Genomic DNA, 16,886 nt, shown 5'->3' with positions numbered 1-16,886 from the left:
GAGACGGACAACAAGAGAGAGCACTTTCTCACCTTTCCCAATGGCTGCAGACGTTGGGGTCATCCGGGTTTAGACAGCACACACTAATAATGAGCACCGATACAGCCAGCACAGGCTGAACTAGAAATGAGGCCTGCCTAGGCCCCATGGCCACTCCTGAGACACAGCAAAAAAATAAAAAACAAAAATAGAAAGAAAGTAAAATAGTTAGTTTTTTTTTTTTATTTCAAATTGCTCTAATATAATCAGTGCTACATTCCTGGAAAGGTCATGAAAAGTTTTGTTATATGTATAGTCTTGGATCTATCTACCCTCTGGTATTCATCATATTATATTTGACAAGACAGATCTATGAAATATGCCCAACTGAACAGCTGAAATAAAACTAAAATAACAATAAAATAATGCGTACCAACAATTTAATACCGTGTTTTATTACCAGGCTTTTCATACCTTCAAATATAGTTCCTTATGTAAAAGAACAGTAGTAGACATTTTTGTTTCCGAATACTGGGATATGATTTACACACAAAATAAGCCCTAGCTTCAATATTTTAGAAGCTTTTTTCACTCATGTGGCCTGAAATCCCCTGACAAAGGAGCATGTGTGGTTGAACGTAAAGAGAATATTCATTCAAGTTCTCACTATATTTTATTAGAACGTTGACAGCTGAGGAGCCTGGGAATATGATGGGTAGGGATGACAGTGACAGACATGATGGTTTTACCTCTATACAATAGGCTTAACCTGACAAACTACATACAGATGTTCTACTGTGCTGTTGTGACAGTGGCATGCGCTTATGACAGAACTAATGAGATCCCATGGCATATGTGAGAGGTAGATATTGAAGGTAGTTTTGACAGTCTGAAGCCAATGGCTGTGAGTAAATCGATATCAGATTATTGTAAACAAAGCATTATGGGTTGTTGGGGTTTTTTTTTTTTTTTAATTTTCAACATGGCCCTCTTGGCCATTTATTTTGCTGCAAGTCTTACTAGATCTGTCTTACTAGATCACCTTAAATGGTGCTTATGTGGTACAGATTTGTATGTGATAACATGGGCCATCTCACACTTAGACAGGTATGTGCATTTTATTCATAAATGAGTCAAATAAAATCAATTGGCTTAACCTCCCAGGAGCACCAGTTCATCTAATGAGGCAGAGGTTAGAGTAGTGCTACCTTCTGCTCTTTGATGACTCATTCATGCACACACCCTCAGCTCTGTACTCAAAATTCACTGGGCTTTTTTTTTGCTCTGACTCAGCAGAGAATTGCTGCAACTCTATTACACTGAAATGCTAATGGGGCAATATGTTTCCCCAGGTGACTCCCATGGCCTTGGTCGGATACTGCTGGTAATCTTTAGATAATATAAACTCCAAAATATTATGTAAGCAGTAGCTAAGTTTGTGCTAGCAAGAAATGTCAAATATGCCTCCTGAATACAGTCACAGTTGGCCAAACACTGCATGAAACATTGAGACATGACCAAACATTCACAATCAATTTTCAGGTTGATGAAGCCTGTGTATTACAGATTACTAGATTTTGTGATCAAAATGCATGAAAATGTTTTCAGTTCAGCTATAAGCACCTAAATTCCAAGTGAATTTATAAAAATGTAATGTACGTTACTATTCTCTAAGGATTTAAAAGGGTTTAAAGGGTTTTAAAAGGTTTCTTTAAGAGTTTCTTATAAGGGTTTTATTCTTGAAGAATAAAAAGACCATAATGGAAACTGGTATTGAAGTATTATGTCTGCGTTAAAAAAACAACAAAAAAAAAAGAACAAGTAGAGGACCTGCGAGAGACACCTCTGTCAACAGAGATACAGATCCTGTACAGACTAAAGCAGACATGACAAGAGAACTTTCACAGGAGAGGGAATACAGAGAGGCAGAATACAACTGACTGTGAAAATGTACTTACATTTACTCACATAAAATTTCATAATATCCAAGAGATATTTATATTTGACAATTTAAAAAAAAAAGAGAGAGAGACAAGGACACACTCATTGGATGGACTGAAGAGTAAAGGCAAAGAAATGCTTAAAAAAAACACCCCTTTAAAATCCTGTATATTCCTACAATGTCCACATACGTTCTCTTTACCACATAACAGTGAGAGACATTCACAGCTATTTTAACTAACCCTGTAGGTTGTAACAGCGTTAATAAATATTAATAGATAATGAAGTGAGAATACTTTTTGATGATTCATCAGTATAGGAGTTTTGTATATGTTCCTTTTACATAGTTAATCGTGATAACGTTGGGAAACAAGGTAGTTAATGCTAATTAATGACCTCCATTTGATTTTCTTCAGGTGAATTATTCGTACCTTGTGAAATCCAGTAACATTGCTGAAAGCATTACAGAAATTCATTTAAGATTTGTTTTACTTCAAATTTGGTTTGTGCTTATAATTGTATGCATGATTAATATATTAGTTTAGGTATTTATGTTTTTAATTGTCTACTCATATAGGCCACATACAGCATTTTTTTCCACCAGGTGTCCTGGCAACACATACAGTAGCTGCCCATTACACCCAAAAGCTACTTACCTGGTAGCTGTGGATATATAAACGTTTGTGCCTGGGGCTGGGGGCAGCGTCTCACAGTATACCCACTACTTCAGACCAGATTACACTACTGAAGGAATGCACCTGGGAATGGACAGAAAGAGAGAGTGTGAAAAAAGTTGCAGAAGGGTAGATAGAGCGACAGAGAGAGATAAACAGTGGGTAAACAACTTTTGATTGAGAAAGATGGGGCTTGGAATGCCCAAAGGGAATAATCGAGAGAACAAATAAATGTAAGAGGTACACACTGAAGTGGAGAATCTGTGAGAGAAGCAGAGGGACTGAATGTAACAGCTGCTAAATCCCTCATATAAAATCTACACAGCGTCTCTGCATGAAGAAGATGATGTGCTGGGCTCACTCTTATCATGAAGACACACTGGGGTGATAGCCTATATTATCATAAGAGCCTGTAGTGTTATCACTGCTCATCTTCATAGCAGGCACCTAAACAAGCTCCTCAACAATAGGGTATGTGAACAAGTTATTGGTGTGTATTAATGACACAATTGCAAGTGCTGCTGTGGTGGTAATGCTCATCTAAGTAAAGGACCAGTGTTCCTTGGCTTTATTACATGGCTTGATCCATTAGTATTTGAGAGGTCAGCTTTTGGGGTTCTCTCTCTCTCTCTCTCTCTCTCTCTCTCTCTCTCTCTCTCTCTCTCTCTCTCTCTCTCTCTCTCTCTTTCTTTCTCTGGCATGGTGATAAATATGTAGCTGCAAACAAAAGGACACTGGCCTCCTTTCCTCTCACAGGAATACATAATTTAACAGTATGCTCCTTCACATGCAGACGAGCCCAGTTGAAGTTGTAGGAATTCAGTTTGCAATGATGATGGATTTATAGACAGCTCAAATCGGTATTGAGACTTTCGCTTTGGGGAACGTTATATACAGTTATTACACACTCTATTGAATTATGAGATACCAGAATCAGCAAAAATGGGGTTTACTTTATTTGTTACTCTATAAAAAGCTAAGAAATCTTATAATAGTCTGAATTAGTGCTAGAAGTCCAGCTTACTTTGTCTTTTATTCATATTTATCTGAAATGAATGTATGCTGTGACTGGTGTTTTTTTTCTTTTTGTAAACTGTGGGTATTTATAGTAAGGTTGTATTAATAACCGTGAATGTTCATCTGTTTGTTTTCTTTTCTGTTACAAAGGAAGATCAGTGTAATTGAATCCAATTTCTAAATGAAGTTAAAGCACAGATCACTCTAATAGCTATATAGAGCTAAAAGTTATTGCGCCCCATGGTTTCCTAGAAAACTAATAGAAATAACTGCAGATATGGATCTAACCCTAGAGATGAAGGGGAATTCACTAAGTGTTGCCTTCTCCTACATTGGAAGTCCTCTAGCCAACCTTCTCACACACAGTGGCTAAAAGATACAGCATTTTTCTGTAAATATGAAGAAAAAAAAATCAGTTACAAAACAAGAGATAAAAAACCCTTTTCTTTCATATTTTACAGGCCTTGAGGTTCTGCTAGACTAGGCGCTTTGCTGTAAAACCTTAAATGATTGTGCGTTTAATGTATTGTGAACTTTAATGGGCCACATAAACGAATTAGCAAAATCAGAATTCACTAAGCTGTATTTGCTCACTACTGGTTTCAAATTATACAGATCACTTATGTGTCAACAGAAAATCTTCACATGAAGGCTTATGAAAAGTGTGAGAAAGATTCTGAAAGTAAAAGATCATATTAACAAGAATGTACAATAATAAAGGTTATGTCTGCAAAACCTTTAGTGGTTGGCTCAGTGCTTAAGGGCTATGAATCAACAGACACTGCAACCTCCACTGGAGTTAGTTGAGAATTCATGATTATGAGTAAAATCATATTGCAAATACAATTAGAAATATTGCAATGTACACACTACTTATTGAATTTATTCTGAGATTATTCTTTCATTTATCTTTTGTAACAACTTCATAATGTTAAGGGTCATTATTGATCCAGAAACTGGTCACAAGGCAGAAATACACCCTTGCTGGTCACTATGCTCACACACCTATTCATACCTAAGGGAAATTTAGCATAGCCAGTCTTTTTTGGGAGGTCGTAAAAAACCCAAAACAAGCCCATGTGAATATATGGGATACGTGCGAAATAGGATCCTGGAGCTGTGAGGCAACAAAGATAATCATTACTTGATGCATGCAAAATTGGGAAAGAGACGGAAGAAAATAAAATCAAGGACTTGTTTCTTCTATTTAAAAAAACTTTTAAGATTTTTTTTTTACACAAAGAACGTAAGATGCCAAACTGCATTACTATCCCCTCTTCCACACAATTCTGACATGCTGTATGTATTTTAGTGGATATCGATGCGCAATGGTAGAAAAACAACGATTTCAGCTTCTGCACTGAAATGGAGCCATCCTTCAGTCTGTAAACACGGAATAATAACCCAGCCTTCAGATCAATATCCAGCTGATTGTGCTGGAGACTTGGCTGTGTTTTTGTCTTCAGTCTGCCTGGCACGAACGTTTTTCTTTGACATAACTTCACTTATCACAGTGTGGCAAAATACAAAAGATTAAATTTGACAAAAAAGTGGGAAAAAAAACCTAAAATTAAACATATTTGGCTACATTCATTGTGCTGCATAGGGGACACACCGGCTGAATAATAGATTAGGAACATATGCAATGATGTCCTACTCCTAGAATGCAGGCAGCAGTAAAAAGATTGTCCTTAATGTAAACACTGTGGAACATTCAGCAGTCCAGTGGGATTGGACTGTGTAAAATGGTCCTTTCCTTTTTAGGGAATTAGTTAAGACCAAAACTTTATATCCTCTGGTTTGTCTAAAAGACATTAAGTATGATTCAAAACATGTCTTCAACGTGTGACTTATTAGAGCTCACTGCAATTAGCAAGACAATTCTTTGAGCCCACAGCATCTGCAGTCCTTCCTGAATGATCATCTATTCCTTCCACCTCAACAAGCTATACGTAATATTTAATTTATCCTTAGACAGAAACACATCATTTATGCATCCATAATCTCCTAGCCTCAACCCTCTCTTTTTAAATAAATGGGATGATTTGTATTAACTACTAAAATAGCTGTAACTAATAACTAACAGATTATGGTCCAGTAAGACCATATAATACATGAATTTCATGCTCTAGCTGGGTTTTAGCCATGTCATGATCTGACATGGGGAAAAAAATACAGTTATCCAAGTCAATTTTTTCAGATCTTATTAACCAATAAACAAAGGTCATACGATCATGACCTAACAAAATTAAATCTCATTTAGTATTAAACTGAAATAAAAACCATTATGGACATGGGACTCTCGATTCAGTATGTCTGAATATAAATCAATTAGGTTTGTAAATAACCTACTGCATAATACTGTACCATACTGCACCTGGACACTTTAAGGACACTTTAACCCTGGACTTGCACAGCACAGTGCCACTTTATACACTTTATACACTATATACATTATTTACACACCATACTGCACCCGGGTCACTTTAAGGACAACTCTTTAAAAACCCATACACATTTATGTATATGTATATTAATGCATATGCATATATATATTCTTTCTCCACGTATATATTTTCATATTTTATATAGTTTTTTATATAGACTTTTATATATATATATATATATATATATATATATATATATATATATATATATATATATATATATATACACTTTTTTTATTTATCTCTCTTCTTTTGGTTTTGGTTTATTTTAGTTTAGTTTATCCTAAATTGCATTCCTTTTTTTATGCTTTTATACCGGACTGTTGCAAAAAGCATTTCACTGCATGTCGTACCCTATATGTATGTGTATGTGACAAAATAAAAATTTGATTTGATTTAAAGCAGGCTATACATAACACTAAATTATGTGATATTTGAACCTAATCAATCATACATCCCCCTGAAAACATAGGATTCTTCATCTTGAACCTGGAGTGGCAATAGGGGCTAAATAAATGTCTCCTAAGAATGATCTTTTTCACGCTCTAATACTGTAGCATACCAATAGGGATAATACCTTTGCAGCTGTGACAAAATCGTGTAAACAAATATGAAGAAACCACTGTCCTCTATTGTATTGTGTCAAATTAAAACTTTTCTGTATCATTACACCATTACAAACAATATTGTTAAATTGCATATAGTTCAGATAAAGGGGAACCAGCAGCCTTCATATAATTAGAATTGCTACTCCTAATATTTATCCCTAAAGGTCACATACGTTACATATTTGCTTCACAGAGTCTGCAATTCTGTACGCACATTTCTGTTTTATTTTCTAGCAACTGGCATAAAAAGTTTCTATGAGGAAAATGTGTGTTTGTGGCTCAATGTTAAGGATTGCAAAAATATATCAACACAATACAACCTTAAGGTTACTATATGAAACACACACTGACTTTAATGAACCACGCCAATCTGGTTAGGAGTTTCTAAAATCTGAGTTCTCAATCATGTCTGGAGGCTGAAAGGTATCTTTATCACAGGTTTTTAAAAAAGAGCCTAGTGAGCATAGCTCTTTATCTCCTATGGTTTATGTTGCACTAGGCGCAATATATATGGATATATATGAAGCGTTTAATAAGACATCCAATAGGAGCAGTGGAATGAGCAAAGATGTCATTAAACTGCTTTTGAATAAGCAAAGCTCAAACACCTCAGAGTAAAAAAACAGAATCAGCACTCTATGATCAGCGGCACTTGGTTTTGGATGGTCCATGTGGGGCTACGTAGGCATGTGCTGGTAATAAGTGGTGGGAACACCTGACAAATGCTCTAGGTCATTTAACAGGAGTTTAATTCTGGGCACATGGTTTATTCATGTGGCAAGCACTGTTCATGGCAACCCTAATAAATCAAGTGAATGCACCCGCCCAAGTGCCGCTGCCAAGCTCAGGCCCAGGAAGGACCTACTAAAGTCAACTGTATCTTTCATTGCAATAGCCTGCCTTATCCACAGCCAACATCTCTGGGATAAATAAAGATGTGTAACTTTCCCCTGTCTTGCCTTATGATAACAAGTAGTATTAAGTACAGAACAACATCTACATTATTTAATTATTTAGTGTATTATTTCACACTTGGCCTGAATACTTAAGACCACACTCAGGATTGGCTCGGGGCTCGTTTAGGGAAATCTCATAATCACGTTTGTGTTCACACTGAAGAATTTCTTCTGAATCATGGATTGGTTGTGCAATTTCAAACATCACTTTTGTGCCTGCAGTTTTCCAAAATACTAGGCTCATCATGTGAATGGTTTTTATTAGTTTGCTTAGGTACTTACAGACAAGGAGCAAAGAATAATTTTTAGATGCATGACATGTCATTGTGCAGGAATACCTTAAAGCAAGGCACTCTCTGCTGTACTTTTTGTACAGCATGAGATGCTGTTTCACAATGCTCTCAGTGGGAGCACTTGCACCACAAAGTTGAGATAATTACAGTGCTCCAAGTCTGGTTTGATATATAAATAATCATAATAACCCTTCCCATAGCATCATAAAAGTAGAAACAAGAAGAAACTTTACTTCAACAGGATTGGTTCCTTAGACCACACTCCCACAATCAAAAACAGTTTTCAGACTACCAACCTTACCAAAGTTCTGGGCTCAAATTGCCTCAAGCCTCTCTCACTCACTCACTCATTTTCTACCGCTTATCCGAACTACCTCGGGTCACGGGGAGCCTGTGCCTATCTCAGGCGTCATTGGGCATCAAGGCAGGATACACCCTGGACGGAGTGCCAACCCATCGCATTGCACACACACACACACTCTCATTCACTCATGCAATCACACACTACAGACAATTTTCCAGAGATGCCAATCAACCTACCATGCATGTCTTTGGACCGGGGGAGGAAACCGGAGTACCCGGAGGAAACCCCCGAGGCACGGGGGAGAACATGCAAACTCCACACACAGAAGGCGGAGGCAGGAATCGAACCCCCAACCCTGGAGGTGTGAGGTGAACGTGCTAACCACTAAGCCACCGTGCCCCCCTGCCTCAAGCCTGGAAGTGTGAAAACAACAGTAATGTGAAAGACAGGAATCCTATTGAAGCTTGTCATCCACTAGAATGCTAGAATGAAACATCCATGTAAATGCAGCGTTGTAATTAAAAATACTGGCAATTTCTGAAGAATGGTGTGAAACTAATAAAATTATATTAATATAATTACTGTAGTAGGAGATTTAAGCAATTGTTCATTGGCAATGTTGTGCTTGTTAGTTCTCAGTTGTGTCAAATGGACCATGTCATCATTAATTGGATTTATTTCAAGACAGAAACAAAAGCTTTACAGATCAACTCTGTGTCATTCTCAGTAAGAAGTATTTTAGACATAATAAAATGGAAATAGGATTAATTAAACAAAATAAAATGACTAAGGTTTCCAAGCGGTTCGTGAGAATTTTACATTCTATTGATAGTAATTGCTTACATGTGCCTCTGCCTGAGTCTATAAAATTTGAATGTTCATGATAAACTTTCCCAACTGTGAACGACTCTGCTCATTGTCATCATTAACAAATCTGCTTGCAGCCCAGGATCTGACCTTCCAATGCCCTGGTTACACAGCAGTCACTTTTCTTCCTCCAGGCTCTCTTGCCACACACCGCGACTATTTGCATTATAGAGGGTAACACATGTTTAGTGCATACAGTGTGGATAATTAGAACTAATAATTGTTCTGGTGGTTGTCAGTTGTGCTATATTGGTGTATAGGACACCTCCAAGCTGGTTTGTACACTAGAGAACATTAGGTTTCTCTGGTTCCCTCTGTGGTGCCAGATGGTGGTGCATACAAAACAAGATGGTCACTTATTGCTTTTTAATGTCCAATTCAAGCAAACCTTCTGGCTATGTCTTAGGTCAGCACAACCACAATGGGGTAAAATCTGACCTGAGGAGATGGGTGGAAAAGTTAAAGGAAGAGAGAGTGACGAAAAGATGATGGGAGGAGGAAAAGATGAACAAGAAAGATGCAGGAAAGCAGGCAGGGCAACTTTCCATGAAATGCTGAAACAACAGCATGGCTGCCAGAGCAATTTTACAGCCCAGTGGTTTCACACCTCAGCCATCGCCCTTCTAGATCAAGACCTCCAAGACTGTTCTGTGTCTTCATTTATTTTGTGTCATTGTCCAAGGATGTAAGAAGATGCCAGCACAGGGGCTTTTTTTAGGGTAGGTGACATACGAGGAAGACAAGCAAGTGATGAAGTAAAGAGCATTGCCTACCATGCCAAGCCCAAGATGGTGGCTGTCTGTCAGAGGCCCCACATTTTCTATGAATGATTGAAAATTCATGTGCCTTAAGGCTAAACTGTATGGATAGATTGAAAAGACTATTTACTTTGCAGTTTATTTAAGCTAATATATCCACTTGGCTTGGTTTAGACACATGTACCCCATGTATGCTATATACTCATTGTTAAGCAGCATATTGTGTTTCATGCAGGCAATTCTTTTATGAGCATAATGCAAATTCCACAAAACAAACTCATTATCCAAACCAGAATGTACCTGTTCAAACTTGGTCAAGGTCAGCATAATTATTAATAGACTTCTATTGTATCGATGAACTAAGAAAAAAATTGTAAAAAGTTGTAAGCGTGGCATGGAAGTGTGAAATGCAGGAGCAAGTCATGGCCTCTCAGATGGAGGTGATGTGCCCCTGGCTACACTTTTCAGAGCCGTGACATATTTGCTCCATCTACCATAACCACGCTATTAAATATACATTCTCGGTTCTTCCTGTGGTCCACCATTACAATGTCCTTGAGAAGGATGTGTGTTCAATTTTCCTTACTAACTTTGAAACAAAGTCAACAGAAATGTCATCATCATCTTCTGGGTTGTTGGCTGAAATGCACAGCACGTGCACTCGTGTAGGCGATGAAACACAATAGACAACTGAGAAAGGCTTTAAGCTTGTGCAAAACAAGGTAATGTGATTAATCTTACACCTCCCTCACCCTATTCCGATGCCACTCTTTCCACACAGGTCATTAGAAGGGGTACCTCACCACACACAGGCAAACAAATGAGCCATTACTGCCATCACTCAGCCTCCAATTAAACAGCCCTCACCCCTGCTCTGTGCAATCACTGCCAATTAAAGCACAAATGTGTGAATTTCGACACCACTAATTGCATAGAGGTGATAGAGCTTTCTGACATTCTGCTCTAAAATTAATTTCCAATACTTTCTCTGGACATGAGCCATACTGAACTTTTACATGAATTAAATATTTTATGTGAATTAAAAATTTTGTGTTACAACTCTAAAAAAGGGGGGGAAATGGAAGGAAAAATTACAGGCTGAATGAACCATAATGATAATTTTATAATAATTTGACGGTCTCTGTAAAACAATGTCAACTCATGCAAATACTATGAATGTCAAATGCCATGATGTTCACCTTTATTTTTGTATTTAATGTCGTATGAAGACAAGCTTCACACTAACTTACTTCCTAAGCTTTCAGCTGAAGTGCTCTCCATAAACAATCTACATAGCCTCTTTGGATCTCTCAAAATCATCATAACCATCAATTAACCTCCCTCACTTGAACATTGCTTTCATCAGAATGGTATAAAAGCTCACCGTGCAGTTGGCTGTTTGCTCTCCACAGGTCTGGCTCCTCTCTTTTATTGGAGCTGATGGTCCTATTGTGATGACCAGTGAAACCTTGTGGTCTCCTTTGCCCTCGTCCCACACTTGATAATGAGGAAGAGGAAGGGCACGAGGCTCTAAATTATGCACAAGATTAGCACACAGTGTTGAGCAGGCAGTTCTAAGGCCTCAGGTGCGGTTTTAACTCCACTTATAGCCCTCATTGATTGCAGACTGCTGCTGAATAAGCTAGAGGCTCTACATAGTGGAAGCAAACCAATAACATACAGATCATTCATTTTGTCTTAGACATGACTCATCATGGGAATAGTAATGGGGAAAAGGCCAGTGGATCTGCCTAACCTGAAGCTCATAAAAATGGAACGGGAAAAGAAAGGGGAGACCAGTTTAGTTAGTATGATTCAAACTTATCTTAAATAGAGGTACAATTCAGCCAACCTTTGACACAGTGGGCTGCGATTTTGAATGCAATATGAAGTTGAGAAATGAATGTGAGCCAGACACACCGCAGTGAGGGTAAGTGGTTATGCCCTTGAATGTGATTCTTTGAACTGAATGGAGAACATCTAGTTTCATTCCAGTAGGAGAACAAATTGAGCAGTCCAGCATTTTCTTACTGCAAACTTTACTGCATTTTGGACTTTTTGATGTCAGTCGTTATGTTTACTTTGCATTACATATATGTAATGTTAACATCGGTTAAATGTCAAATTAAATGACCTGGTAATGCAGCCTTGAATGTGTTGACCATAAGATGTGTTGACCATTTACAAAACCCTAAAATAAGACTGTACAACACATAGCCCCCTGTTGGTTTCATTCACAAGAGCTTTCTTGACCAAACACTCAGTTTTGGAAAATGGCCACGTTCAAGCATATTTATAATTGTCCCGATTTTCCCACCTTTTATTGACAGCTTCAAAGATACATCAAGCATACATTTGCATTAAGGTAGTCAACCCCAGATTTATTGCCACAATCTGTAAACTCTTGGTTTGTTTGTAGTTTGCTTAATATCACACTAACAATCTGAGAAATACAATAAGCAATAATCCCGCCAGTGGCAGCTTGAAGGTCCTGGGATTCAAACTCATAATTGTCAATATAAATATATATTAATAAAATCTTGCTTGTATTTTAGATCATTTTATGTGCTCTCAGGTAAAAACGGTTTAAAGGATAATTTGACTCATTTTAAGTAAGGCAAATGCTTTAAATTTTGTTTGATTGTCCATGTGAGTTAGTTCTTGCAAACATGAAAGGTCCAGTGGGTTCCAATCTGTTAGTGTCACTGCAGTGAGAACAGTAGAGGCAATTTCCAACCAGGTGATCCCGAACCAAGTTTAGAGAAGAAAATTAAACTCCATTCAATTCCAGCTGCTGGGGAGCTGTAGTCAAATGAACGGCTGCTGTGAATAGCTCTTTACCATTTCACAGAGAAAATATTAACACAATAAAGAGAAGGCTCTCCTGTGGGGGTAGCAGAGTGATGGCACCTTCAGAATAGATAATGCCCTCTCCTGAGTGTTGAAGATTCAAACTGCTCTTACTACATGTAGTGAACAGTGATGTATAAGTCATGTTCACAGATGAAGGAGAATGCTTGCTGGAAAAGAAAATTATTTGTAAAAAAAAAAAAAAAAAAAAAAGTAAAAGAGAGAGAGAGAGAGAGAGAGAGAGAGAGAGAGAGAGAGAGAGAGAGAGAGAGAGAGAGAGAGAGAGAGAGAGAGAGAGAAATTCCTATTTCAATTCAGTGTAAGGCAGAGACTGCTGGAAAACCTCTACAGAGGAATTGTTCTAATAGGGAACTGTAACTAATATGGAAACACATCTCACACATAGCATGATTAATGTTAGGAAGAACAAACCTACAGCTAAATACTGCTTAACTTAGCTCAAAGAATTTACAAACACGTGTACCAAACAAGACAGCTAAATGATTTGTAAGGCTGGTTAAACTTTGCCCATTGTAAATAGTATTATTGGGGAACATTCACTCAGAGATCGTACATTATGGAAGTCGCAGTTTACCATGCAGTGTGCTCTCAGCTTACTGTAAGCAGTACACAACTTTAAACCAACAGTCTCTTGGCTCATTATAGCCAGTTTTGCTATGCATCTTCAATGATGAAAAATATTAGCTCATTTTAATTCTGAATTGATCCAGTTATTTATAGATTGCTCTGAAAAATGTGACTGGCTGCCCTAAAGTTTTCATTCATTTGAAGTGTGCATTTATTCAAATGTATCTGAAAAAAGTATTTCATTTGCTATATTTCTGAACCATAAAATCCAGAGTAAATGTTCCCCAAGCACTCTTTATGTGGAGCTAGGGATTACCCATCAGTTAATTAGTGGTTACTATTATTGCTATAAATATATTACTTTGTAGAGGATCTCATCCCTTAATAGAAACTATGAACTTCAATAACTCATAGACAAAATTCCCATCGCTCTCTTAACACGTTTAACATAATACACCGCAATCAAAAAATAGATCAATTGTCTGAAATTACATCTGATTTGTGACGTGTTCTATCATTTTGTGGCAATGGTGCAAGTAAAGTGCATATTTAGAAAGCTCACAAAAATCTGTAAAAAACTTCTCTTTTTCTTTCACTATTTTATTACAAGTTTGAACCAGAAACCTTCAACAACCAGTGGGACTGTGAAATAATGCTAATCACATTCAATATTGTAAAGTCTCTATATGAATATAGTCTCAAAATTTTAAATGAGATATAAATTAAATCTTGTGAAAAGTGTATTGAAAGTAAAAACATATTTTAGGGATAAGATTAAAGTAATGATAATATGGACTAGATTGATCAATATATTTTATTAACGCATTTATTCAGTCCTACAGCATTTTCATAAGCCATAAGTGACTATTTACAGTAGGTGTGCAAACACACACACACACACGCACATACACACACACGCACACATATGCACATAAAAACATTTTTGTGATTGTTTCATCTTCGGTTTGAAAATGTCACTGAGATCTGATTTGCATTTGTGTGCACATGTGCATTGTGTATGTGCACACACTGTCAATCTCTCTGAGGAAAAAACTTATTATGGTTTATGAATAATTCCCATAATTTATTTCTTTTCTTTTTTTATAGGATTTATACACTTATTGTGAATTTTAATAGGAACACCTGTACATCTGCTCCTTTATGCAGTTATCCAGTCAGTCAAACAGTCAAAGTGATCTCTGCACTTTTATCCATGGTTGTTGGTGCCAGAGGGGCTGGTTTGAGTACGTTCAGTTAGTTCTATATTTATACAATTATTCATGAATGATGCATACAATTTTAAAGAGATAATCTTAACAGCTAGAAGAGTAAAGACTAATAATATGCATATAATGTCAAACGTTGGCAGGTCTAAACAAATTAATTGTAAAGCAAATCTTTAGAAATATTTCTAACAGACAGGTTAGGAAAGTTGATTGTTATAAGGGAAAGGAGCAGGTAAAAAAACCCTGATTGAGAGCATTATCTGGAGCCATGAGAAGCTGTGGATAAGTGACATTGAGTCAAAAACAGCAGTATTGATTCCCGCATCAGCAATTGTGGATTAGCCTAAATGATGTGTGTCATGCTAGTTATTTTTATCTCATCTCTCCTAATATACAGCCATTCCAAATAGTAAGGGTGATGCAAAAATGTGATGATGTGCATGATGAAAATGTGCGATTCAGGAAATCAGCATTCTATTAATACTGAACCTAATCCAGTTGCACTGTTTGAACACAAGAGGTCCCAAACTGCACAACCCACAAAATACAATAAGCATGTGCAGAGACAGATAGCTCCAGACCAACCAACATGTATTTTACGTTATATGCTCACCTGACCATGTTATAACACGATAACTTTCAATCTATACCAGCCCCAATCTATAGCTATCTACAGAGCCCAAGAACAAGGTTGTGGAAGTTTACTGTTTTTGCTAACTTATAGCTTTGTTTAAGGTTAAAATGACGGCTCAGTCACTGCTACAGAGATCATTATTTTCCGCTGCATCATTTTCTGTGACTTCATTTTTAATATCAATCGAATGAATCATGGATTGTGAAGCATTATGTTAATAAAATCTTTGTTGCAAAAGAACTCAAAATGTCTATTGTTGTCCAGAGTTAAATAAGTGTGTCTTGTTCAACATCTTCAGATTGAAATTACAAATGGAATTTTAATACTTTTACAAAAGTATTAAAGGAACTGTAACAAACACATCCTCCCCTGCCTGCAATGCTACATTTCCTTAGAAATATGAGGTCATGTGATTCATTCATTGGCTTCCCTCTTGGTCATTATACTATTTAGATTACCTGTGCATTGTTGCACTTGCAGTTATGTCTCTGTTGGATTTCAGTTTTTTTTCTGTATTTATGTTGGTAGTTTGTTCTCTGTATTCTTTTTTGTTATTTGCTGGCTGGAAGTCAAAGGATAGTTTTATATTAATCCTTCTAATAACTTATTTATTGTTTCTGTAGTAACAATTCTTTCACAGACATTTTATATAACATTTAAAAAAGAAAACATGTAACAAAGAAAAGCATGACACTACATGGCCATATGTACATGGACACCTGACAATCACAATCATATTTGGGTCAAATCTGTAAGCACAGAATTGTTTATAATGCCTTTGTATTGCTTGTAACATTAAGATTTCCCTTCACTGGAACTAAGCGGCTCAAATTGCCCAACATCAGTGCCTGATATCGCTAATTCTAATGTGACTGAATCAGGAGGAGTTTCAAGTGCAATTCATTAAAATGGTCAAAAGGTTTTGCTCCAGTTGGTAGTGTATTTGAGAAGCCTTTGTGTGATGTAGGTTGTCGGTAACATAACATACTTATACATAATTTCAAAAGTCAGAAACAGGTGGAAAAGAGCCACCATTTATATCACCATTCAACATATATTAATTTTAATGTCCAAAAATCTTCATTTAGAACACACATTTTCAAATATATTTAAATACTAATTACCTCTTCTGAGTGACCAGTGATTTGAAAAATTTTTCTATTTAACAGAGCCGATAAGGTCTGTTTAGTTCGATTAGATAAGTTCAGTTAAGTTTGATTAGCCAGCCTTTGTAGAAGTCTCATAATCTAAAAAATGATGTGTTACTGAAGTTTTAAAACTGATTGTACAGAAGGTGTTGAATATTTTTCTATAAAAGCACAGTGTCAGTAGGGCTAAGTGTAATTCAAATGACAGCATCATGTGCTTCTTCTAATACATTATTATGTCTATATACGCATTATATTATATACGATCATGCCCCCACTGTGTTTTATTCTTATCGAGGGTCACTCTGTCCCGAGATGTCTTTGTTATGTTGTTATACTGTATAATGGTATAGCATAATGTTAGTGATATTTCAATTTTAAAATTTCTTCTGGACCATAACAGTACATGTTCATACCTCTAAGTGAAATGGTCAAGCAGCATGCCTTCTTTCATCATTGTGTGTTCTCTTAAATGCAGCAGAAGCTGCGACAAAAATACACACCTTCCTTGGATAACAATCAGCACCCTGTTTTTTATTCTTAATGCAATTGCGACTATTCAGTTCAAATATGGTGAACTACTCTTTGTTGTACAA

At 36.7% G+C, this 16,886-nt stretch overlaps 1 protein-coding gene across 1 annotated transcript in view; it reads right to left on the bottom strand.

Annotated features, from left to right (window-relative positions):
• The window catches only part of megf11 (multiple EGF-like-domains 11), a 96,126-nt gene that overhangs the window by 68,174 nt on the left and 11,066 nt on the right, over positions 1-16,886 (bottom strand). Inside the window, exons 2-3 of the mRNA XM_060877951.1 lie at positions 2,577-2,678; positions 33-156 (exon numbers count right to left, since the gene is read on the bottom strand). Coding sequence (XP_060733934.1) covers positions 33-148 — 116 coding nt within the window. The 5' untranslated portion in view covers positions 149-156; positions 2,577-2,678. The remainder of the gene's footprint in view (positions 1-32; positions 157-2,576; positions 2,679-16,886) is intronic.

Source organism: Tachysurus vachellii, chromosome 9 (assembly GCF_030014155.1).
Source record: "Tachysurus vachellii isolate PV-2020 chromosome 9, HZAU_Pvac_v1, whole genome shotgun sequence".
NCBI classification, from domain to species: domain Eukaryota; kingdom Metazoa; phylum Chordata; class Actinopteri; order Siluriformes; family Bagridae; genus Tachysurus; species Tachysurus vachellii.
The sequence above is the reverse complement of the archived record's forward strand: the minus strand, read 5'-3'. Positions and strand labels throughout refer to the sequence as shown.